Raw genomic sequence first — 24313 nt, forward strand, 5'->3', positions numbered from 1 at the left:
AATGGGGCTCTGAGCAGCGGCTGGTGCACTGCGCTGCTGTCGGAGCCGGAGCCGGCCAGCGCTGACCTTCATCCCCTTTGTGCCAGCCCAGCAGCGCGGCCCATGGGCAATTATGGCCTCATTAGTGCCAGGCACCCCATCCAGCGAGTACCCTCACAATGGGGAGCTGCAAATGAGGGGAAAGGCCTGGACGGTCTCCGGGCTACCGGCCACGGCACTCCCATGTCTCCCAGAGACCCGTTGCTCCCTCTGCCCCAGTGGTATTTTTGGCAGCACTATTGTGCTGGGCCCTATAAAGTGGCAGTGGCAGTGCAGGGTGCTGCGCTGTCGGCTGCCCGATGGGACATGCCCCAGAGCCGCTCGGCCACATGAAGACCCCAGGAAGGATGGAGGTGCCCAACACCAAGGTGGGGCTGGGGTGCTGCAGCCCCTGGGGACAAGAGAACAGCGATGGGTGGGAGCTTGGAATGTAGGGCTGGGGGTGTGGGAGGGTCTGGCCGGTTTCTTGGGAAGCTCCGAGTGTGCAGCAAATCCCTGGGATTCCCTGACTGTAGCCAGCAGCTGATGAGGGGACTGCTTGGGAGGGAGCTGGGCATGCAATGCCTGCAGCATGGGCGCTTTCACTGCTTGTCCCATGGCACTGGACAGCGAAGGGAAGGTGTTTGCCACAGCTGCTGTGTGCAGGAGCAGGGCAGGGGTGCGGTGAGGACACCCACATCTGGCTGCTGGCTGGAACACAGGTGAGAGTGCTGGCCGTGCACCCAAGGGTGATGCTCCAGGTGCACCTCGGGTGTGGGGCTGGACCCCTGCGGCAACAACCAGGGCAGGGGGGAGTTGAAACACCGGTGAGCACAGCAGCGGGGACAGTCCTGGGGCTGTGGCTGTGCAGTCCCTCCCCTCTGCCCTGTCGCTGCCCTGCTCTAACGCTGCCCGTTGTCCCGGCAGTCCCGGAGAGCTGCCTGCCTCCTGCTCCTGCTCCTCTTCTGTTCCCTGGCCGCTGCCCGGCAGAGCCTGCCCCACTGCTGCCGGCAGAAGACCTGCTCCTGCCGTGTCTACGACCTCCTGCACGGCATGGGCAACCACGCCGCTGGCATCCTCACGCTGGGCAAGAGGAAGAGCGTCCCCCTGGCCTTCCAGAGCCGGCTGTACCGCCTGCTCCACGGCTCCGGCAACCACGCTGCGGGCATCCTCACAATGGGCAAGCGCGGGCAGCACCCCGGCACCGCCTGCCACGACACGCTGGGCTGCCCTGCGGGCACGGTCGCCCAGCCGACGGCGGTGCCGCGAGGTGCTGACACCAGCCCTGACGGCCCCAGGGAGTGCCAGGGACACTCAGGGAAGGACCTGAGCACGAGCCAGGCCCAGGGAGCTGCAAGGAGCTTTTACTGAATGGGATGGGGGCAGCGGGACGGAGAGGGGATCCCTGGCAGGATGGACTCCGGGGACACACAGCCGGAGCTCAGTGTAAATAGCACTTTTAGATACCTCCTCCCAGCCCTGGTCCTGGCCCAGCCTGCTCAGGGCACCGCGGGCACCGCGGCCTTTTACAATAAATGGTAGCCTGATGTCACCCGGCTCTGTTGTCTCTCTGGGAGGGGTTGGGCGGGCGCAGCGCCGGGGCAGCCGCTGGAGCAAGTCCCTTCCCCCGCCGTGCTCGGACCGGGCTCACCTGCGGCACCTGCACTGAGGCGTGCGGGGAACCAGCTGCCTGGGTGCGGTACCAGGACAGAAGGTTAACTGAGGTGCGCCGCGTCCTGCTCCTTCTGCAGCCCCCGTGGGGCCGGGAGGGCCGGGGATGAGGCTCCCGGTGGCTCCCGGTGCGGCGGCTCCAGTGCCGAGCGGGTCCTGCCGCCGCCAGCCCGGAGCCCCCCCGGCCAAACCGCCCTCCCCGCGGGCGGAGGACCGAGCTCCACGGTGCCGAGGCCCCTCCCGGTGCCGGGGCGGGGCGGGGGCGGGGGCGGGCCGGGATCAGCCCGCGGCGCTGCGGAGGGGCCGGGGGCGGCCGAGGCAGCCCCGCCGCAGCCCCGCGGCGGCCGGCCGGGCGGGCGGGACGATGCCGGTGATGAAAGGGCTGCTGGCGCCGCAGAACACCTTCCTGGACACCATCGCCACCCGCTTCGATGGCACACGTAGGGCTGGGACGGGACCGGGGAGGGACCGCGGCGGCGGCGTGGGGGGAAAGCGGGTGGGGGATGCCCCGGAGGGGACGGAGAACGGGACAGGGCTCGGCCCGGCCCCGCGGACCCGCTGAGGCCACCCACGCGCTGTACGGGACTGTCCCGTATCCGGGCTCGGTGCCCCGGGACTCCCCGTGCCCCGGGCCGCCCCCGCGATGCTCTCCCCGCTCCCGGGGCCGCTCGGTGTCGCCGCAGCCGCGCTCAGCACCAGGGACAGATCCCGCTGTCTGCGGGAGGGGCGAGGGAGATGGGAGAGGGCACGGTCGGTCCCAACACTCCCGGGCTGTCCCGGGATCCCCAGGCCCCCGCGCTGTCCCGTCCCGTGCCCGAGGGGTGCCCGTGTCCCCGGCCCTGAGTTCCTCTCCGTGTCCGTGTGCCGGGGCCGGGATGGATTGAAGCCGGGATGGTGATGCCCGAGTGCCACACGGCAGCTCCAGCACTGCCTGCACCACGAAGCCACCCGAGGACAGGCCGTGTTCACGACTGACCTCAGCTTCCCCTCCAAAACACCTGGAGCAGGTGTCTCCCGGGCCAGCTGCCTGCATGGCTAAACATCTCCTCCTTTGCTGGGAGTGACTGGCATGAAGATGGCACTGGGAGCCTGCAGCCACCTCCCAGGGCACTATCGAGGCATTTGGAGCACTCTGGAGTGTGTGTTTGCTGTGATGCCGAGCTGTCTCCTGGCCTGGAGTGACACGGGGCAGCTCTGGTGGCACAGGGGATCATTTGCCCAGGGAAGCTGAAATTTGGCGTGTTACCCTTGGGGCTGCAATGTGTGAGAAATCTCTCTTCCCTGATTCTGATTGAGCTGTGCCTGGAGGTGACAGGGCAGAGCCACATGTGCCTCATGATGGTGATCCCACTGTCCCTCTGGAGGGGCAGAGCTCCTGGATCAGGCTCTCCAAGGGAAGAGTTCCTGGGCAAGCTGCCTGCAACACCACGACCAAAGCCTTGGGAATTTGCCCCAGAGAGCCTGGCTTTGCCTCCAGTGCCCTGGCAGTCCCCTGTCCAAAGCTGCCCAACCACCTCTGGGCACTTTTAAACAGTGTGGGGCTTTGCGGGTTTGATGTGCCTCTTATCGGCTTTATCTGCCATGGAGAGGGGTTTAACACAGTGATACCCCGTGGGGAGTTAACCCTGCCTCTCCCTGGCAGCCACTGCTCTGGGCCCCGGGGCACCCAGCCAGGCACACTGGCCACCATGGCTGGGGTCTGCCAAGCCTGCCAGGGCCACATCCTCCAGCTCAGTGAGCCACTCCCAAATGCAAACCCTTGTTTTCTGTTCTAATAACACATCCTGGATATCACCATAATCCCAGCTTCCCAGAGCCAAAATCTGGCCTTAGTCACAGCTTCAGGCTATTTTTGCTTCTCCGAGCTAATCCTGGGCTGAGCTGTGCTGTGGTGGCCCCACGGCACCCCCATCAGCCAGGGCTGCCTGCACTTGCCTCCCTTCCCTCCTGCAGCCTCTTGCTGCGTTTGCCTTGCCCTGGCACCATTCTGCCCATGGTGTGCAGGTGCTGGCATCACTGTGGGCTCCTTTCTTCTGTGAGAGGGGGCAGAGCACATCTGCCTGATCCTGGCTGTGTGGTGCAAGGGTCCTGTGCTGGGCACCCACTACTGGAGACCATTTTGGGGCTGGGAATACCCTGGTCTGCCCACGCTGGGTTCCACCACAATCCATGCCAGCTGCACACCTGCTTCCTTGGCAACCTGCTAACATGAGCCCACCTGTCCTGCTGGCGCTGTGGGGCAGGGCCTACAGCTGGGAGCTGGGGGGCTGAACAGCTGTTCTGTGAATGGGCAGGGCACGAGGCTTGTGAGGACTTTACTGTGGCTGGTGCCACCTCCCGCTGCCAGGACTGGGTGATGCTGGGGAGGCTCTGTGTTGCTGAGAGGCCGAGGATGCTGTAGTTCATCTCTGGCTCATGGCAGCTGGGCACTGGCTCTTGACTTCCCGTGGGCTCATGACTTTTATCCCACCCTCTCAGCTGGTGCCCCAGCACCCCACACCTCTGGGGAATCTCAGCACCACAGCTGGGCACCCCTGGGCTGGATATGCCCAGCTGGGAGCTGCTGTTCCCACTAAGCTCCCTGAGCCCCGGCGGAGCTGGAGTGGCAGATGGTGAGGGGGAGGCGTGAGCTGCCTCGCGTGGGTGATGGGGGCCGGGAGATGGATCCGGGCTCCTTCCCCTTCAGTATATGGGGCTGGGGTCTTGCCCAGGCTGGGGCTTTGGGGGCAGCAGAACAGGGGTTGAGCAAGCCCTGGGAGCAGCTAGGGGCAGCCAGCAGCCAGATGGAGATCTGGCTTCCCTTCCCAGAGAGACACGTGGGGCTCCAGGAGGGCTGGGCTGCTGTTCGTGCCCTCTGAGGTGTCCCCAAGGCCTCGGGGGCAGCTGCATCTCCTTTCAGACAGCAACTTCATCCTGGCCAACGCTCAGGGCCGCTGTGGCTTCCCCATCGTCTACTGCTCTGATGGCTTCTGCGACCTCACTGGCTTTGCCCGCACTGAGGTCATGCAGAAGAACTGCAGCTGCCGCTTCCTCTGTGGGGCTGAGACCAGCGAGCCCATCCTGCAGAACATCGAGAAGGCACTGGACAGCAGGGAGGAGTACCAGACTGAGGTCTGCTTCTACAAGAAGAGTGGTGAGTGGCACAAGGGGCTGGGTCCCTGGCCCAGCTCCAGCTGGGATTTGGCCCCATCATGGCCTCATGGCCCTGGGGGGAAGTTGCTGAGCGGGGAGGAAGCTGCCCTGCCTTTACCAACTCTCTCCTCCATCCAGGAGCTGCCTTCTGGTGCCTGCTGGACATTATGCCCATCAAGAATGAAAAGGGGGAGGTGGTGCTCTTCCTCTTCTCCTTCAAGGACATCACAGAGAGCCGAGGCAGGAGCTACCCTGGTGACAAGAAGGAGGGTGAGCCATGGCTGTAGAATGGGGATGGGATTCAGGGAGCAGTGTGTGCAGTGGGCACGTGGCAAAAGGGGTTCCCTGTTCCCTGGTGGGGAACATGCTCACCCATGCCACAGCACTCTCACTAACTCAGCATGCATTGTCCACTGCAGAGAAGCAGAGGAGTGAGAAGCAGAAGAGCAAGAAGCCTGGGAACTCACGCCTGAGGGCTGCACGGAGGCAGGGCCGGACCATGCTGCACCAGCTCAGCAGCCAGTTTGTCCGGAGGGACCGTGGCGAGATGAAAATCAACCGTGTAAGGACTTGCAGGACCCTCAGTTTTGCCCAGTGCCTCCCATCCTGGGGCTGTGGTGAACTGGCAGTGCAGCAGCTCTCCTGAGAGCAGCCCCCAGCCCAGCCTCATTGGGATGCTGTTCCCATGCACATCCCTCCCTGGCCTGCCAAGTACCAAAATGCTCCCCAGTTCTGGCAGCCATGCTGTAGACAGGCTGCACTTGTGTTTGGTTGGCAGCAGGAGAACCCAGTGGGTGCCCAGAGCTTGTCGTTGAGACAGCAGACCTGGCAGCTCTGGCAGAGCTGTGCCTCTCCTCATGCACTCCCTGTCAGGAAACCCCAGTGCTGGCTCTGAGCACAGCCGTGCTGGCTCTGGGGAGTGCTGTTACCAGGGTGCCAGAGCTGTGGAGCTGCCAGATGGGGCAGGGACCAGAATCAGTCCTGTGCCAGCCCCTTTGCATGGCTGCTGTGCCCAGCACAGGGCACCACCTGCAGTTGTGGGGACAGAAAGAGGGTCTGAGAGCTGCCAGGTCCCAGAGCTGATGAGCAGGCAAAGGATATCAGTGTACCAGTTTTGAATTTTGGTATTTTGGGTGGAATGGCCCTGGCTCTGCCCTCACCTTTTCCCTCCTCTGCCCCAGAATGTGAATGGGCACCTGAGATGGTTCCAGGCAGCAGTTGGCATTGCCAGGGGATTACTGTTAATAGCAATGACATTGTGTGAATTGATGTGCTGTAATCGGGCATTCTGTGCCCATCTCTGAGGGTGACCGCAGTGCAGGAAAAGGGTGTCATCACCCCGGCAGCAGGGGTACCCGCTGGTTGGCAGGACTCAGGGGAAGGGGTGGCCGTGATGGCCTTCACCCCTCATGTGGGATGGCCCCTGCTCCATCCCTGTACCACCTCATGTTTGCTCCTGCAGAACGTGTTTGAGAACAAGCCATCCATCCCTGAGTACAAGGTGGCCTCGGTGCAGAAGTCCCGCTTCATCCTGCTCCACTACAGCATCTTCAAGGCGCTCTGGGACTGGTTGATCCTGCTGGCCACCTTCTACGTGGCCATCACTGTCCCCTACAATGTCTGCTTCACGGGCACAGAGGACAGTCTCTCAGCTGCCCGCAGCACCATTGTCAGCGACATTGCCGTAGAGATGCTCTTCATCCTGGGTAGGTCTGTGTGCAGGGCTGAGCACTGATCCAGGACAGAGGATGTGGTGGGGCAGGGATGAGGGGGATGGAGAGGGGGGTTGGGATTGCTGTGCCCCTGCTGTTGGTCCTGGGCACACCAGAAGTGAGACCAATGTTGGCTGTGGCTCTGCCAGCCACAGAAGGGGTGGTGAGGGCTGCTCCTGCTCTCCTGGGGTAGATATCATCCTGAACTTCCGGACAACATACGTGAGCCAGTCGGGCCAGGTTGTGTACGACCCTCGCTCCATCTGCATCCATTATGTGGCCACCTGGTTCTTTGTGGACCTGATTGCTGCTCTGCCCTTCGATCTGCTCTACATCTTCAATGTGACCGTGGTGAGTGCTGCTGGCACAAATACAGCCTTCAACAGCAAAGCCACTGCCCACCTCCCTGCCCCTCTTCAACACCCACATCTCCTGGGGATATTTGGTGCCCTGACAAGCCATGACCTTGGCTGCCTGCTGGGTCTTGGGCAAGGGGTGCAAGACTGATTGGGGATGAGCTGCCTCTGGCTTGCCCTGTAACCCATGACCCTCTTGACAGTGATGGGGGTGGCAAAGGGTTCCTGCCCCGGGAGTGGTGTTGGGGTCTCTTCTTCTCCCTGTCTGCAGCTACACGGGGTTGACTTTCCTGCCTGCCCCCCAGACCTCGCTGGTTCACCTGCTGAAGACGGTGCGGCTGCTGCGGCTGCTGCGGCTGCTGCAGAAGCTGGACCGGTACTCACAGTACAGCGCCATGGTGCTCACGCTGCTCATGTCCATGTTTGCACTGCTGGCACACTGGATGGCCTGCATCTGGTACGTCATCGGCCGCAAGGAGCTGGAGAGCAACGACCCCCGCACCTGGGACATCGGTGAGCGTGGAGTGGAGGCACGCTCGGAGCACTGGGATTCCCCCTGTGCTGTGGGGCAGCAGTGCCAGGGGTGCAACCCTCACAGCTGGCTCCTGCAAATGCTAACCCCGGGCTGTGCTTGGCAGGCTGGCTGCACGAGCTGGGCAAGAGGCTGGAGGCTCCCTACATCAACAATTCAGTGGGGGGTCCCTCCATCCGCAGCGCCTACATCGCCTCCCTCTACTTCACCCTCAGCAGCCTGACCAGCGTGGGCTTCGGCAACGTCTGCGCCAACACCGACACCGAGAAGATCTTCTCCATTTGCACCATGCTCATCGGGGGTGAGGAGAGCAGCGGGGCTGGACAGGGCACTCACCTCGGGCTGCCAGAGCATTGTGTCCCCGGCAGGGCACTGGGGGAGGTGATGGGCATGTACACCTCGTGAGACAGCCCTGGGCTGGGATCTGGGGAGCTGTCCCCCCGTGCTGTGGCCCCAGCTGCCCCTCACTGGGCCTGAGGCTGCCCTCCTGTCCCCAGCACTGATGCACGCCGTTGTCTTTGGCAATGTCACGGCCATCATCCAGCGCATGTACTCCCGGCGCTCGCTCTACCACACCCGCATGAAGGACCTCAAGGACTTCATCCGCGTCCATCACCTGCCCCAGCAGCTCAAGCAGAGAATGCTGGAGTACTTCCAGACCACCTGGTCGGTGAACAACGGCATTGATGCTAATGAGGTAGGAGGTGGTGGCTCAGCTAGCCCCCTCCAGCCCCGACCTGCACCGAGCATGGGAGCAATGGGGCTGGCAGGGCTGGCTCAGAGTGGTGCTGGAGGGAGCAGGTCTGGGGCAAATTCCTGCCAGCACGGGGAGCAGGACAGGCATACAGAGCAGAAGCAGCTGATTACCACAGGGCCCGCCTCTGCCAGTCGGGACTGCTGAGCACTGCTGAGACACCAGGACAGCTCAGCAGTGAGATTCCCCACTCCGGAGGAGAACCTGCCCCCTGGGGCTGCCGGGCTGCAGGAAAGCTGCTCGCTGCTCCCTGACCCCTGTGCCCAGAGCCCCTGCTCCTCTCTCCCCAGCTCCTACACGACTTCCCCGATGAGCTGCGCGCAGACGTGGCCATGCACCTCAACAAGGACATCCTGCAGCTGCCCATCTTTGAAACGGCCAGCCGGGGCTGCCTCCGCTCCCTCTCCCTCCACATCAAGACCTCCTTCTGTGCCCCGGGGGAGTACCTGCTGCGCCAGGGAGACGCCTTGCAGGCCAACTACTTCGTCTGCTCCGGCTCCCTCGAGGTGCTGAAGGACAACGTGGTCCTGGCCATCCTGGGTGAGGGCAGGTGGTGTGGGCTCTGCCCCAGCCCTTCCGGCTGCCCAGCAGAGTGAGGGGCTCTGGGCTCGTGTCACTAGCCCACCCCTGGTCCCCTCCTGCAGGCAAAGGGGATTTGATTGGAGCTGACCTGTGCAGCACGGACCAGGTGATCAAGACCAATGCAGATGTGAAGGCACTGACCTACTGTGACCTTCAGCACATTGGGCTGCGGGGGCTCTGTGAAGTGCTACAGCTCTACCCTGAGTATGCCAGCAAGTTCACAGCTGACATCCACCAGGACCTGACCTTCAACCTGCGGGAGGGCAGCGAGATGGAGGTGGGTGCGTGTCCTCCTTCTCAGGCCCCTTCCTGTCCTCATGGCTCTAGGGCTGTGGCTGTGTGTGGCCATGGAAGGGGAGGCTGTGCACTCCCTGCTTGCAGTCCCCAGGCTCCAGGGCTGGGGCGGGGGCTGCAGCTCTGCCACCCCGGCATGCAGGTGTGTCCTGTCCTGGTTCTGTGCAACCCGGGGAATTGGCAGAAAGAGCATTTGCAATGCAGGAGGCTGAGGTAGATGGAAGGCTTGGAAATGGGGTTAGAGAGAACTGGGGTGGTACTGCAGGACAGAGAGCCAGGGCAAAGCCCCTGGAGTGCAGCACACAGCTGGTGATGCTGATGGCTCCAGCATCCAGGGAGATGTTCTGCTGCAGAAATAGCTCTGCTACACTTTTCTTTCCCTGGTTCTGCTGAGAGAGGCTTGGACCTCCTCTGGAGCATCACCCTGGTACCCAGCTTCCCTCTGAACCTGATGGAGGTGGTGCGGGAGGTCAGTCTCTAGATCCCAAACAGCCCTACCAAGACCCACCATGTCACGAATACAGGAGGAGTGTAAACAAAGCAAGAGTGGAGAATGCCGGGAGTGTGCACCACGTTCTGCACCTGCATCACTCTCCCCAGCTGGCTGCAGGCTCCAGACAGAGCTGGTGCTCTGATGGCTGAGCCAGGGCTGGGATTTGGGGTGCAGCCTCTGCTCCGGCTCAGGATGCTCAGGCTGAGGTTGGGCAGTTCATCATTGACATGGCAGCAGCAGAGGAAGGAGAGTGGGTGAGGGGTGGTGGAGGCTGGTACTGCGGCTGACGTGTGGGGCTGGGGAAGCCTTGGTTGTCCAGGGGGGCACTGAGAGGCTGGGGGCCTGCAGGCCCATGACTGGTCCCTGTGGAGCTGTGCAGGGGCTCCCTCCTGCTGCTGAGCCGGTACCGTCTGCTCTCCCCGCAGGGGCTCTGCCGCTACTCCCGGTCCCCGAGGCTGCCGCAGGCGCCACAGGTTCGTCCCTTGCCGAGGCGATGGGGGAGGACGGGGCAGGGGTGGCTGTGCCTGGGACCAGTCCTGACCTCCTCCCTGCCCGCAGCCTCGTCCGGAGAGCGGTGCCGCCCCGGAGAAGCCCCTTCCCTCCATTGTGGAGGATGAGGAGGAGCCCGAAGAGGTTTTCCAGCAGTCCCCCGCCAGCACCTCCCGCCGCAAGCTGCTGCTGCCCGCGCTGAGCAGCTCCGTGCGCCGCGGCTCCCTGAGCAGCCTCCTGGGCGATGAGCTGTGCCAGGTCTCAGCCCTGCGGCACAACTGCCCCTCCCCAGCCCGCGGCAGCCGCGGCCGCAGCTCCTCTCCGCAGTGCCGGCGGGACACCCGGCTCCTGGAGCGGGACGGTGGCCTGGGCAGGAGGCCGGGCAAGCTCCTCATCCCCTCCCTGCACACCAACGGCCCGCCCGACCTCAGCCCCAGGTACGGCCGGGAGGTGCCGGTGGCTGCGGGTTAGTGCCAGCCAGGCTGCGAGAGGCCCTGGGGGCTGCTTGTGTGGTGGCAGAGAGGTGATGGGGTGACACTGAGCATCCCTCACTTCCTCCTGCTGTAGAGTCGTGGATGGGATTGAAGACAACGGAGGGACTTCAGAGTCACAGACGTTCTGCTTCAGCACGGACCCACCGCTGAGCGCGGCCAGGGACTCCCCCACCTCAGGTACTGCCAGCAGCTGCCGGGCAAGGCCAGAGCGCTGGCCCTGGGGGCTTGGCAGGGCATTCCACCGCCGTCTGTGCCCTCCCCAGCAGGGACCGACACAGCCGGCCCAGCCCTGGTGATGGAGGCAGAGGAGATAAAGCAGAACATCAGCAAGCTCAACCAAGAGGTGTGGTGGGGACCACAGGTGGGTGTATGTCCCCGAAAACCCCGGGGACACCGGCCGGTGCTCATTGCTGTCTGTCCTTTTCCAGATCAACCACCTCAACCAGGAGGTTTCTCACCTCAGCCGGGAGCTGCAGAGCATGATGGAGCTGCTCAAGGGCCACCTGGGCGCCCCGCAGCGCCCACCCTGCCCCTGCCGCCTGCCTGCCACCGTCCTGCCGCCTCCCCGGCCGCCACCGCCCGCCGCCCCGGTGCCCTCCTCGCCCCCGGTGCCCCCCAGCTCGCTCAGCTCGCCCAGCGGCAGCCCCCGGGCCAAGCGCTGCCCGGTCCGCAGCCGCTCAGCCCACGCCGCCGCCCTGCACCCCTGGGTGGGCGCCGAGGGGCCGCGCCCGCCGCGGGGAGACCCCCCCGGCCCCGACCCCTGCCGGGGCTCGGACTCGCAGCCGCCCTCGCTGCCGCCGCGCTCCGCCCGTTCCTTCCCCGGCTGCTCGGCCGGGCCTGGGCCCCGCTCCCGCCCGCAGCCGCGGTCCGGCTCCGCCAGCTCGCACTGACCCCGCGGGCACCGGGGGGACCCTCGCCGTGCACTCCGCTCCCGGGGACCCTGCCCGGGGCGCCGCACTCCGAACACTCGCAGGGATTTTGATACGGTTTTATACTCTTGGCCCATGGGGCCTTTCCTACAGCCCAGCCCGGCCCGGCCCGGCAGCCCCGCCCGGGGTCCCCCGGCTGCCCGGGGCCGTGGGATGTGACGGGGCAGCCCTGAGGGACCCGCGGGGCCGGGAGCGGCGGAGATCTGGCGGGAGGAGGGGCCCGGGGGGGATCCGCCGGGATCTCCGGGAGGGTCTCCGGTTTGCCCGGGGGCCGCAGCCGGTGCCGCCCCTCCGCGGCTGCTGTTCGTGTTGTTCCGCCCCGCCTCTCCCACGCTCCCCGCAACACTGAGAAATAAAGGCTCTATTTTTCCAGCCCCGGCTCCGCTGAGTCTCTGCCCGCGGCCGCCCCGCCCTGTCCGGGCCCCCCCGCCGAGTCCCTCACGGGGCCGGTCGCGCCGGGACGCCCCCGGACCACAACTCCCAGCACTCCCCGCGGGGTGACATGACGTCACGCTCAGCTCACTGGGGCGGGGCTCTCCAAGGGGCGCGGCGCGGGTGGGGCGGGGGCAGGTGATTGACAGCTGTGTCTGCCTGTGGGCGGTGAGCGCAGGGCGGAAGGGGTGGTTGGGTCCGGAAGCGGAACGGGTAAAGGCGGAAGTGAGGGCCGGGGCCTGTGAGACGCACCGGCGGGAGCGGCGCTGCGGGCGGTGAGTGGGGCCGCGGCCACTCGTTTGGTCCCGAGGTAGCCGGGCTCGTCCCGAGGGTATGAACCCGTTCCCGGGGGTCTCGCCCGGCCGAGGGAGGCAGCCGGGCCCCGCCGCTTCGGGGGCCCCGTGACGGGAGTGGAGCGGGGACTCGGTGGCGCCGCTGTGCCGGGCGGGGCGATGCTGGGGCTGGACCGGACGGGCGCCACCGCCGCCGGTGGGGCGGGGGCTCTGGGTGGCCGAGTACCCTCCCTTCTCGCCGTGCTCCGGCCTAGCGGGGCCCTGCGTGTCTTGCGGGGCGGGGGAGCGGCGCCGCCGCGGGGCACCGGTAGCTCCGGCCTGGTGGTGCCGGTGTGCGGTAACGGGAGGGGAGCCACGCTGGGTGGGGGGCCCGGCACAGGGCAGACGTCCCGGCGGCGCTGTGGGGTCTCGGCTCAGGCTCCTCCGGGCTGGCCCTGAGCGGGAGCGGCCCGCGGGAGCCGACACCTGCCGCCGGTACCGGGTGATTGTCCGGGAGCTCCCGTTTGTCACAGCCGTGACTGGCTGGAAGTTGAATGCGATTGGGGAAGGTGTGGTTCGAGGACAGAAGGCGTTTTCATGGTGAGATCGTATTTTGTGGTAGTTGCTCAGCCGCTGAGGTGGGAATAGAAACTCCAGGAGGTGGGAAGCCCAGCTGGGTTCCCGGGAACTGCTGAAATGAGGGAGGTGACTTGATTTGCTGCAAACGAGCTCCAGGGGAGACTGTCCTGGGTCACTGCAAGTACAATGTGCTGGTGCCAGGCACAGCCTTGTGCCCCTCGAGGGCCCTTGAGAAAGCAAACCCATGGTGCTGTAGGGCCCTGAGCAAGGCCCACGGGCTGCAAGGACATTTTGTGGCTTGTCTTTAAGGGAATCTTGAGCAGGGCCGTCCTGGGATCTCCATCTCAGCAGGAGAGACCTTGGTGTGTAATTGAGGTGGGATCCTGGTGGGATTGCACCAGGAATGAGTGTGAGCAACAGGTTTGCCCTGCTAAATCCCCGGGAAACTGCTGGGACCTTATTCCTGGAGATGCTCGAGGTGCTGCCAGAGCTCCTGGGGCTGGGCAGGGGCTGTGGGTGGTGCTGTGACCTGCCAGGAGCCCAGCCCAGCTCTGACCCCAGCCCAGCTGACCTTTAGTTGCTGACCTCAGATGTGGCTGCTGGAGCTCTGACCTTGGCTGTTTTCAGTCCCGTAAGGGAGTTGGAGAGTGGAATATGTCGAGGGACTATTTTAAGTCTGCTGTGGAACAACTTGCATCTGCTATTCTTAGCTTTTTGTGTGGAGGGTCAGCACACTTGAGCTGCCCTGTTTACAGCCTGACATCAGGCCTGTGCTCTGCTGGGGCTCCTGAGCAGCCTCTGAGCCTTGGCTGGGGCCAAAAAAGCAAACTCAGCCCAGTTGCCTTGACATGCCATGAAGTCTGAGTGAGCTTCCTGGAAATACCCACTGATGCCTTGAGTCTGAAAGTCTTTGACATTTCTTTTCAGCTCACCTGGTTAATAAGGTGAAAGAACTATGTCTGAAAAAGGCTAAGAATTCAGGGTAGCACCTGTAGGCAGCTGCAAGACAATGTTGGTCTTGATGCATTCTTGGAGTGAGGCAAGCAGGAAAGCAGGAGCCTGGCTGGATCTGGGAGGTCAAGGACAGGAATGTTCGGGGTCATACCTGGGTCTCAGTGTTGAAATCACCTCAGACCACTCGTGAGTGACAACAATTCACTGGAACAGTCAATACCTTCACACCAAAAATCTTTTTACATCTTCTTGAAGATGCTCTGGCTGATTTAGCTGATATTTGGTTGCAGGTTGTGCAGGCAGTGGGGGGTCCCTGTAGGCTCTGTGAGTAGGTGCTGATGCCTCTTCAGGTGATGGAACAACCCAGGGAAAGTGAGATGGATTCCTGGAGAGGGTTTGAGTTACTGGAGAGCATGAGGGAAAGGCTGGCTTGGCATGTGGAGATGAATATAATAAGGATTATTAATATAATAATTAATAAATTATTATACATGAATAAATAATTACTATATTAAATTAGCTTTGCATTAGTAGAGTACACTTTGCTTTCCTGTGAAAGCAGTGACGTGTTGGGCAGTGTGTAAAGGAACTGTCTGGTGATGTGTGTGTGCTTGGCCAAACCCAACTGTTGTGCTGAGACTGGGATTATCTCCATCACTGCAAAGCTCTTCTGCATCTCAGAGGGATCAGCTCGAGGGTTGCTCTAGGCCCTGCCAGTCATCAGCTCTGGATCCAAACTTCTCCAGCTGCTGCACAGTTAGTGAATGGTGGTCATGGAATCTCCCTGAAGAGGGAGGGGGAAGGAATGCCGAGTGCTTTCAGACACAGGAAATGAAATGGGAACGCTTCTAATGAAATGGGTGTAGCCCAGAGTATTCCTGTCAGCAGACTTTAAAGAGGATAGAATGTAGAAATGTTGGAGTCAGCTGTTTTCTTCCCTTGGGGTATGAAGTTTGCAGCCTCTTATGCAAGTCCTGAGAAGTTGTCGGAATAGCACTGAAAACACTCTAGACAGTGGCCAGAAACAGGGAACCTTCCTGTATGTGACAGTACTGGGGAGGTATAAAATTCATCTGAGTGCTGGGGGGAGTGCTGTCCTCCCCTGCAGCTCAGGGATGAGCTGCTGGAGCAGCCCTGCATAAACAGATAAGAAAACACTGGTTTTCATGTTTGCTTTGGTTTGGTAGTGCTCCAAATAAGGAGCTGCTTGAGGCGGGAGATCTTTGTGCAGTCTGGGAAAGATATTCTGAAGGTCACAGATTCTTTGCAGTGCAGGTGGCAGTTTGCTGCTTTGCATTGCTGATGTTGCCTTCTTGCTGACTGAATAGTGAGTGCTCTCCAAGGCATGTGTTGCTGAGTGTCTGGTCAAAGTGAAGCTGTGTCTGTTGAGGGTTATCTGAACAGGAATCAGTATCAGGAACAGGATTTAAACAGAATTAACGAAGAATTAAAAACCTTGATGCTTTTGTTCCATTTGAATCAGTCTAGGCTGCATCTGTGAGTTGATCCTCCAGCCTGGCTGTGCCAAGGATGACTGAAAGTGGGTGAGGGCTCCAAGAGGGAGCTACTGTGGGACAGGGAGCTAGCGGGCAGCTAATGGGAGATTAAGGTGATGTAAAACTCTTCCACAGAAGTCTGTGCTGCAGGGATTGTCACAGTCACAGCAGGATGGTGGCCTTGAAATCCCTGAGGATGGAGTTGTTTTGGAAAAGCTACTTTGGAAAACAGCTGGCTGCTGGGGCTGGTCCAGAGGCCATGGATGTGCAAATGTCAGGAAACAGATGTGTGTATCAACTGCATGAGAAGGAGCTGATACTAGTTCAGGTCTGTAGCTGAATGAGTAGTTCAGCTTTAGAATGGAAATCCTATTTAGCTCTAAATTAAGATGAGCGTGTCCAAGTTTTTGTGAATGTTGGATATGGGACTGCACAGAGAAGTTGTTACACTATCATAAGTTAGTCACAGCCGTGGGAATGCTGCTGAAACTGCTGTCTGAGCTGATTTGGCTCTGTGAATCCGCACTTCAGGGCTTTAGTGCAGCTCCTGCCAAATGAAGTGGAGAGTGGCCCAGTTCAGAGCAGTTCCTGAACTTCAGACTACATCCTTGCTGGTCAGGGCACTGAGGGCTCCTTCTTTGGGGAGGGGAAAGGTAGGAAGGTAGAGTATTGTCTGTGGAAAGGTAGAGCATTGAAACTCATGAAACTTGATGGGACTGAGGTCTGTAGGTTGAGTGTTTCCTGGTTTCTCCCCTCTGCAGCAGCTGTGTCTGTTCCTCCTTTCTCTGCAGCCTGGACCCTCCTGCAGTCAGGCTCAGGAAGTTTGTTCTTATTAATCATATTGATGAGTTGGAATATTTAGTTGATGTTCCATGCTGTGCTAGTGTGGTCTGTGTGTGGTTCTGGTGGGACCCACACTTTCTGCTGGTCCTGCTCATGGAAGTCTCTCCAGAGTCCATGTCCTGAAGGTGACTGTGCAGCCCTGGGCCAGCTGCCCGTGCAGTGTGAGATGAAGCAAAACCACTGGGTAACTTCAGGGCTTCCTTTGCCAAGGAATTCATGTAACGCTGTCAGCTATTTAACGAGATAAATACTTCACTGGGGCTTTTGTCTTGAGTATTTTGGTTCTAAGCCAACAAATCCCCAGTGAAGTAACTCCTTGCATAGCTGAGAGCAGCAGCAGTCCTTTGGGTAACCAGAGTCTTCAGGGTTGGGTTTCTAAATATCCTCAGCTTTCAGTGTAGTCCTTGCTACTGTGTGAACATAGGGCAAAAATATCAGATTCTCCAACTTCTGACACCTTAAATGAGCAGTTTCCTGTGGTGGGGTCTCCTGCAGGGGTTAACAGGGGGCTCTGACATAATTCCCCTGTGCAGATTTGTGTTCTTGTCCAGGGTAGGTTTGTTTGAAATGGACTCTGGTGCTGTTTCCCAACATCCTGAGATATCTGGAGAATGGTCGTGCACTTGGACAGGTAGAGAGTGCAGCAGCCATGGCATGTGCTTTCTCATTTAGGGCACTCAGATTGAATTTAATATTCCTGGCTGTGTACAGCCCCCTCCAGCAAACCCTGGCAGGCAGAGGAGGGGCTGGAGGAGCACAAACTGCAGAAGTGATAGACCTGGAGCTGTCACTTGTGGGACAGCATCAGGGATTGGTACTTGACTTCCATCTCAAAGCAAACAAGAAACTATGTTAAGAGTTCACAATAAAAAAATCGGTGCTTTTGCTGTGGGATGCAGAGCTCCTGTGCGTGCCTCAGTGAACAGGAGGTGGGTAGGGCAGGTAAACAAACCAGCATGAGCCTTTTCATGGGTCTTGTGATCTCCCAAGTGCTGTGTTTCACTAGTTAAAAGAAACTAGTAGGAAAATTAGTGCTTGTTAATCTTAATTACACGAGTACCCCACCATGTCCTTCCTTTTCATGGCCTTGACAGCTTGAATTAGCATGGCAGGCTGGGACAAGCTGGGACTTCAGCTGCTTTCCCTTGTCTGTGTGGTATTGCTGTGGTTATTTTGGTCTGCCTGACCCGTGGCTCGAGTGTCAGTGCTGGGGTTCTCGTGGGGAGCAGGAAGGGGTGAGTGCTGGGAGAGGTGGGAGGATGAACAGCTCCTCAAGCACCAGAAATGGCTTCATACAGCAGGAAGCAATCCCTGTTCCTCAAGTTAGTGTCCACAGGTGGGTATAGGCCGATCTAGCACAGGTTCAGTCTGTGTAGTTCAGCTGCCTGTTCCCTCTGCAGAGCTGAGTTCCGTCTGACTGGAATCCTCAGACATGTTGGCATTGGTAGAAAGTGCCTGTCCTGCCACGGAGCATTGGTGGGCACTTCCTTCAGTTATTTGCTTCCTCCTGTGACCATCAGCCTGTCATCCAGGTCTTGGGTATGTATGTCTGTAGTCCAAGGCCATCAGTGACGAGTTAGGGTCTCTAAATTCCACTCAGACATCTGAAAGATATGGCAACTTCTCATGTGAACATGAAGCCATCTAATCCTGTATCCAAGCCTCAGACCATCCTTAGATGATGATCTGGTTCTCTATAATTGGAGCAGTCAAGGCTCTGGCAGCTGCCCAGTGACCAGTGGCTGTTCACAGTGAGCTCAACATGGATGTGCTCCCCTAATTCTCTTGGAGTTCATGTAGCACAACCAGATGGCAAAATGCATCAATATCTGAAATATAGGTCAGGCTGAGACTTGAGGATGTCAACAAGCTCATTTCCTTGCTTTGCTCTGGGAATTACCACTATCAGATTTCGGGAGGCCATAACTCAGACAGACTGTGATTCACACAGTATTTGTGCAGAATGTTGGTCTGGAGCAGCAGTGGAGCTGATAGACTGCCCAGGGAGTTATAAATACAAGGCTAAACCAAAGCTGCTCCCTTGCAAGTTCTGTTTAGAAGGGAAACTCTAAAAGGTGGGCGTCTCTTTGGGCTGGTAGGGATGCAGACCTCCTCTGAGCCTCTTGAACCTGGCAGTGACCAAGCTGCTCCTGGCCAGAGCAGCCAAAGCTGCTCCCTCACCCTCCAGCAAAGCCAGTTGTTGGTTTGTTTCATATCAGGCTTTCTCATCCTGTCAGTGTTTGCCCTTTCTCAGAAGAGGGAGTCCTGACCGTGCTACATTCAAGGACTCAGCTCTGAATTACAATATCTTCACTGCTTAATCCAAGACTGGACTCAGAGCAGCGGCTTCACAGGTCTGGCTTCTGAATCATCCTACAGCACTCAGAAGTTTTACCTCTTGGTTTCTGTCCTACCTGCCAGCTCCAGGGACTGGTACTGGTTTAACTGCTGGTGCCCAACTGCCTCCTGGTTAGAGCAATTCGAGGTGAGGTGTCTCTAGGTCAGTGTATGCTCAAGTGCTTTGTGTTGTGTAAGCTGCTGATGTTCTCCAGCTTCTGGCACTCCCAGGCTCCACAGTAGCTCTGAAATAGCTGGAGGTTCCCTATCAAACAGTTGGATTGTTTAAACTTGACGCATAGTTAAAGTAACCTCAAGCAGTCAGAGCTGGACAGGCCTTTCCCTGGAAAGCAGCTGTTTGAAACTCTCCTCTGTGCTGAGCAGGCTTGAGCCTTCTCCACAGGACTCTCTACTCCAGTTCAACCCGTTTTAAACTTCTTATTCACGGATAGCTAATATTTGCTGGGAAAATGCAGGATATGCATGGTTTCTTTGGGGATACTCTCAGGCAAGGAGAAATTGGCTTTTGGGGCATTTTCTTTCAATAAACAGCCTGCATTAGGAGAGTAGAAGGGAAAGTGATGATCCAGAGCAGATGCAATCAGCTGTAGCATTTATCATCCACAGGGAAGTGGGAGTTGTGAAGGGTACAGGAAATGTGCCTAAATCTGTAACTGTGTACTTGGAAAGCATTCCTGTTCTCTGCAGGCTGCAGAGCTTGGTGCTTAGGGAGGAGCTGGGATTCACTTGTGGGTAACTCAGGATGCAAATCAGCTTGTTCTGCTGTTCCTGCCATGGTTTTGTGCTTCTGCACCACTCGGGAGGTTGGTGCTGGGGGCTGGTTGGCAATGCTGATCCCAGGGGATGCTGTCTGTTCACACTGGCTTTGAGCAGTCCACGTGAGGAACGTGGCCAGTAGCCTGATGGTCTGGAATGCTGTGGGATAAGGATGCTGAGGCAGCAGGATGGGTGTGGGGAGCATTAGGTGCTGCCTCTGTTTGGATCAGGTTGGGTGGTGATTCCTGGAGGGGGAGCTGCTGTCAGTTTTTTGAGGGGGCTGTCTTTGCCCAAAGAGCAGCTGCTGTCAGGTGTCTTTCTGAGGTGGGCACATCCTCAGGTGCCTCCCCTGTAAGCAGACCACCTCCCTGCCTCCAGGGCTGTCCTTGGGCCTGCTGGGAGGTGCAGAATGTTGTGGTGTAAGTGCCTCAGGACAAACAGACAGCTCTAGAAACTCCTTTTGTCCCAATGCCTCGTGACCTCCTGCCACTGCAGCACTGGGATGGCTCTGCATAGCATTGGTAGTCTGAAGTTGCTTCCTTGTGAACTGGGGAAAGGAGGAGGGAGCTAAAGGTCAACCTCAGTTACCTCTGAGAACTGAGTAATTGCTGTTTGAATAGACAAAGTTCTAATAACACTCATTGTGTGCTGGGTGCTCCTTACCTGCCTCACCCTGGCAAGGTGTGTGTAACATCCATACAGGGTGGAAGTGCTGGAGGGCCCACTGGTGGGGAGGAGAGCTTGTATTACCATTACCTCTTTTCCAGGGAGGCTCTGCAGACACAGATCCTGCTGCAGGGGCTGCTGCCTGGCAGGAATTGCTCTGTGGTGCTCACAGCTGATAACTTTCCACTGTGGGAAGGTACCATCATTCTGTGCTGATGGTGGCTGCAGATCAAACCACCCTCTAGAACTGGTACAGCTGGTCCCCGAGCGTGTCACTAACTCTGACCTCCTCTTCCAGTTGCAACCTGCCTACAGGTGGATCCAGTGCAGAACCTGCAGCATCCTTAACTCGGCACTCCTGCACTTAGCCCACAATGGCAGGTCGAGGTGGAGCTGCCCGACCGAATGGACCAGCTGCTGGGAACAAAATCTGCCAGTTTAAACTTGTTCTCTTGGGCGAGTCAGCGGTGGGGAAGTCCAGCCTGGTCCTGCGCTTTGTGAAGGGGCAGTTCCATGAGTACCAGGAGAGCACAATTGGAGGTGAGTGCCAACTCCAGATGCCTGTGGCCAGGAGGTGCTGACCTTGCTGGGGCAGTCTGGGGTGTCAGAAGCAAGGCTGGCTATTTCGGTCTGGTCTGGGATTTTTGCTATAAATAGAGCCAAACAGTTAATGCTTTAACTCTTGGTTCTCAATTAGTTTGTTGGTGTAATGATCAGCACAGCAGAGAATAATGCTATGGCAACCCCACACTTTGCTTCTGAGGCTTTGTTTCCTGTGCCTCAGCTCCAGCTTCTAATTGGAACTGAGGCCTTCAGCTTCCTTTACAGCCCTTAATTATGTTTTCAGACCATGACCTGGGATTCTGGGGCTGTTTCTAGCCTCATACTGTTAACTGCTTTCAGGTCTAGTAATTTATTAGCTTGAAATCATTAGCACAGCATCACCAATCAACCAAAGGCTGGTTGGCACGTGGGTCTCTGAGCAGCAATACTGGGGGGTGTCCTGAGAAAGGCTTGAGTTGTCCCTCTTTGACCTGTACAGGGAATAATCACAGCTGGAAGTGTGGCTTTCTGGCAAGCAGGGCCTAATTCTCCTCTGTGGAGGGCAGTGCTCTGCCTCAGTCTGTATCTGAGACCTGTGCCTTTGTGCTGAGCGTAACACTTGGTGTGAGACTCACTGGGACAAGAAAACAACCAGTTACTAAACTGGGGAGTGTGATGTAAGTGAATGTGGCTGAGTTTGGTGCTGTTACCGGTGCTCCTCAGGTCTGACCATGGTGGTGCCACAACTGCACTGCGTGATCCCTTTCAGGGGCTGCTGGGAGGGTCTGGCAGTGTGGATGCTCCAGAGGCCAGCTGCTCCCTGGGCCCTCTGGGCCACCTTCCTGTCACTGTGTGATGGTTCTTGGTTCCTGTGAGCAGGGAGTGTGACACAGCAGAGCTGCAGCTGCCACAGCCAGTGGCACTGGCCTCTCCAGGGCTCAGCTTGCTCCCATGTGGCAGCAGAGCTGCTCTGAGCTCCTGCGCTGGTTTTGGGCCCTGTCCTGCTGGAGCTGAGGCAAACCCCTTCTCTTGCAGCTGCCTTCCTAACACAGACAGTGTGTCTGGATGACACAACGGTGAAGTTTGAGATCTGGGACACGGCGGGGCAGGAGCGATACCACAGCCTGGCCCCCATGTACTACCGGGGGGCTCAGGCAGCCATCGTGGTCTACGACATCACCAACACAGTGAGTGTGGGCAGGGCTGGGGGGCTGCCAGGAGGCTCCTGATGCCCTGAGAGTGTGTCTGGGTCAGAGCCCTGCAGGTACTTGGCTGTGGGTGCCAAGTTCTTGAAAACTGCTCACGGCTTCTCCCTCAGCTTTGGCCAAGGCTGTGAGCTGATAAAGGATCCTGCTGCCAAGTGCTGCAGAGGCAGAACACTTCTCACAGGAAAGCCTTGTTCTAATCATATCTGCCCTGTGGATTCCTACATGCTGCCCTTCTTGACTGCTGCCTCCTGTTTGTTTCCAGGACACATTTGTACGAGCCAAGAACTGGGTGAAAGAGTTGCAGAGGCAGGCTAGCCCCAATATTGTAATTGCACTAGCAGGAAACAAGGCAGACCTTGCTAACAAGAGAGCTGTGGACTTCCAGGTGAGTGAGAATCTAGAGAAGTTGTTGCAGGTCAGGAAAGCATCTTCTTGCTTAAGTGAGGGAGTTGGCGGCTATGTAAAATATGCTTGGAGGGAGAATGAAAGTGAGTTTTTTTGCTGAGGACTGCAGAATGCCACTGAGCAGGGTCTGTGCCCTGCCCTTCCCTTGCTTCTGTCATAGCACATGTGGCCCTGGCTGGTGAAAGTCCCAGTGAATGTGGAGGAGGAGGCCCACAGAGCACAAGTTTCTGTCCTCAGCCTCCTTTGCTGCCTTACTCATGTGGGATGTCTGCAGGGTGTGAAACAGCATATTCTGGGTACGAGACACATGAGGAATCATTCTTAGCTTGTTCTCTGCTTTTCACAGCTCTTACTTTGTCTGAGGCAAGCACTCAGGAGAGGTTCTTACCCAGCCCTCACACAGGATTGCTTGTGGTGCCCTTGCAATGGGTGACACACTCCCAGCTGACCCAGCTCCCAGGCACTGTGTGTGCATGTGGCTCAGTCAAGCTGTGCCTCAGCTCAGCTGTGGGACACTGGCCATGCAGGGCTGCTGGTGGAGCATGTCCCTGGCTTTTCCAGGACAGGGGAGAAAATTTCTGGCCCAAGATGGGATATAGTGTTTCTCCAGCAGTTAGAGTGTTGACAAGTGAAGTGCATGAAGTCTGCTTGGGCCTCCTGGCAGGCTGCCTTTAGCACTCTGATGTGATTGTTTGTAGGATGCACAAACATATGCAGATGACAACAGCTTGCTGTTCATGGAGACGTCAGCGAAGACAGCAATGAATGTGAATGAAATCTTCATGGCAATAGGTATGGCCTGTGTGTAGGGCTCTGAGTGCCAGCACTGCAGCCCCAGCGGGTCCTGTGTCAGCCAGGGCTGGTGGCTCCTACTGGGGCAGATGTCCAGTTTGCCAGACTGGCGTGATTGGTCATTCCCTGAGTGCATGGAGCCTTAGCCTTGCAAAGCTGGTTCCCTGTCCCTGTGTTGGTAGTGGTGGTGGAGATGGGAGCAGGTCTGATGCCAGCCAGAGCCAAGGATGAGTTGGTTTGGCATGCAGTGCAAACTGCATGTTTGTCCTGTCACAAACTCTGATGGTGATGAGGGCTCAGGCTGGAGCAGGCTGAACCCAGCCTGGGGTGTGCAGTGGGAGGAAGTTGGCCGTTCTGGAGGACCCTGCTAACATCCTGTTTCTTTCTAGCCAAGAAACTGCCAAAAAATGAACCCCAGAATGCTCCTGGTGGCCCAGGCAGGAATCGGGTGGTGGACCTTCAGGAGAGCAGCCAGCCGAGCAGAAGCCAGTGCTGCAGCAACTGAGCAGCTGCTCCGGCCCGCGAGCCCTTGGAGGATGTGACTGGAACCCACGCTAACGATCGCACTTACCGTAGGGCGGCTGCTGCCAGCGCCGCTGTGATTCTCCATCCCTTTCTGATCATAGGCTGGAGGGAGTTCTTCCACCTGCACCTTTCTGTACAAATACTAATTCAATTCTAAGTCTTAAGTCACTTTTTTAATATATGAACTTCTGCTCTTCCCTCTTCCTGGTGGTGGTGGATGCAGGACCTGGTGTCTGCCCAGCCAGCGTGGCCGTCCCGCGGGTGAGGCCAGCAGCACCCAGGTCCCACAGCACTGTAGTTCACTATGGGAAACAAAGGGATATTGGGACACGTGTTTAAAGTTCCCTGTCTGTAAGAGCTGAGGCTGATCCCGTATGATGCGCCCAGAACAACCACTAAACTGTAGCATTAGAGACAAACTCCGGCTCTTGGGCCACTTATTGACCAAATCAATGATGAGTATTTGGGGTGGGGCAGAGGGAAGCAAAACTGGTTTCTTCTGTATTTTGTATTGTATGTTTCTCCATGTAACCAATCAGTATCTTGTCAATATAGTACATCCAACGAGCTGCCTGTTGTCTTTCTTTGTGTTGGACTCCAGCATGCCAACTCTTCTTTTCTCTCGGTTCTGTCGTAATGCACTAATCCTGTTGCAACTTTTGCAAAAAATCTTGTATAGAAATTTGTCCTTTTCTTGATGGTTGTGATGCCACTAATATTGTTAACCCTGCTCTGGTGGGAATACACAAGGTTTACTGATGTACAGAGGTGGGGTGGGGGAAACCTTGGGTAACCTGTCGGTGGGAATGACATGTATTGCAAAAGCCTGTAATTCCACAAAGAATGAAGGGAGGTATTAAATGGCTTCTGTTGCCAGACTCTAACTGATGTTGGCTGCTGCCTAGTGCCTAATGCAGTGTCTTATGCATCCTGGTATTTAAGAGGAACTGTTGACTTAGTCTTCATCACAAACTTCAGTTTTGTGTGATTAAAACAAAATTTTTATAAACCTATCATAAGAACAATGT

The 24313-nt window shown here is 58.2% G+C and overlaps 3 protein-coding genes across 3 annotated transcripts; all 3 read left to right on the plus strand.

Moving 5' to 3' along the window:
* Nucleotides 1-296: 296 nt before the first annotated feature.
* On the plus strand, nucleotides 297-1534 carry HCRT (hypocretin neuropeptide precursor). Its single transcript, XM_083877380.1, has 2 exons — nucleotides 297-407; nucleotides 946-1534. The coding sequence occupies exons 1-2, from the start codon at nucleotides 339-341 to the stop codon at nucleotides 1387-1389; spliced, it is 513 nt and encodes a 170-aa protein (XP_083733506.1). The 5' UTR covers nucleotides 297-338; the 3' UTR covers nucleotides 1390-1534.
* Nucleotides 1535-2053: 519 nt separating this feature from the next.
* On the plus strand, nucleotides 2054-11457 carry KCNH4 (potassium voltage-gated channel subfamily H member 4; the record flags this gene model as incomplete). The annotated part of the gene is made up of 16 exons (XM_083877712.1): nucleotides 2054-2129; nucleotides 4589-4822; nucleotides 4960-5091; nucleotides 5241-5383; nucleotides 6284-6527; nucleotides 6727-6884; nucleotides 7195-7402; nucleotides 7528-7722; nucleotides 7919-8118; nucleotides 8466-8715; nucleotides 8820-9034; nucleotides 9970-10017; nucleotides 10103-10470; nucleotides 10601-10704; nucleotides 10791-10870; nucleotides 10956-11457. 16 exons carry the CDS (start codon nucleotides 2054-2056, stop codon nucleotides 11415-11417), a joined length of 3117 nt encoding a protein of 1038 aa, XP_083733838.1. The 3' UTR covers nucleotides 11418-11457.
* Nucleotides 11458-12073: 616 nt separating this feature from the next.
* Nucleotides 12074-23852, plus strand: RAB5C (RAB5C, member RAS oncogene family). Its single transcript, XM_083877647.1, has 6 exons — nucleotides 12074-12163; nucleotides 20111-20352; nucleotides 21391-21542; nucleotides 21826-21948; nucleotides 22667-22760; nucleotides 23150-23852. Exons 2-6 carry the CDS (start codon nucleotides 20187-20189, stop codon nucleotides 23263-23265), a joined length of 651 nt encoding a protein of 216 aa, XP_083733773.1. The 5' UTR covers nucleotides 12074-12163; nucleotides 20111-20186; the 3' UTR covers nucleotides 23266-23852.
* Nucleotides 23853-24313: the final 461 nt, after the last annotated feature.

The sequence above is a fragment of the Zosterops lateralis genome (genome assembly GCF_965231275.1).
Source record: "Zosterops lateralis genome assembly, chromosome: 24".
NCBI classification, from domain to species: Eukaryota; Metazoa; Chordata; class Aves; order Passeriformes; family Zosteropidae; genus Zosterops; species Zosterops lateralis.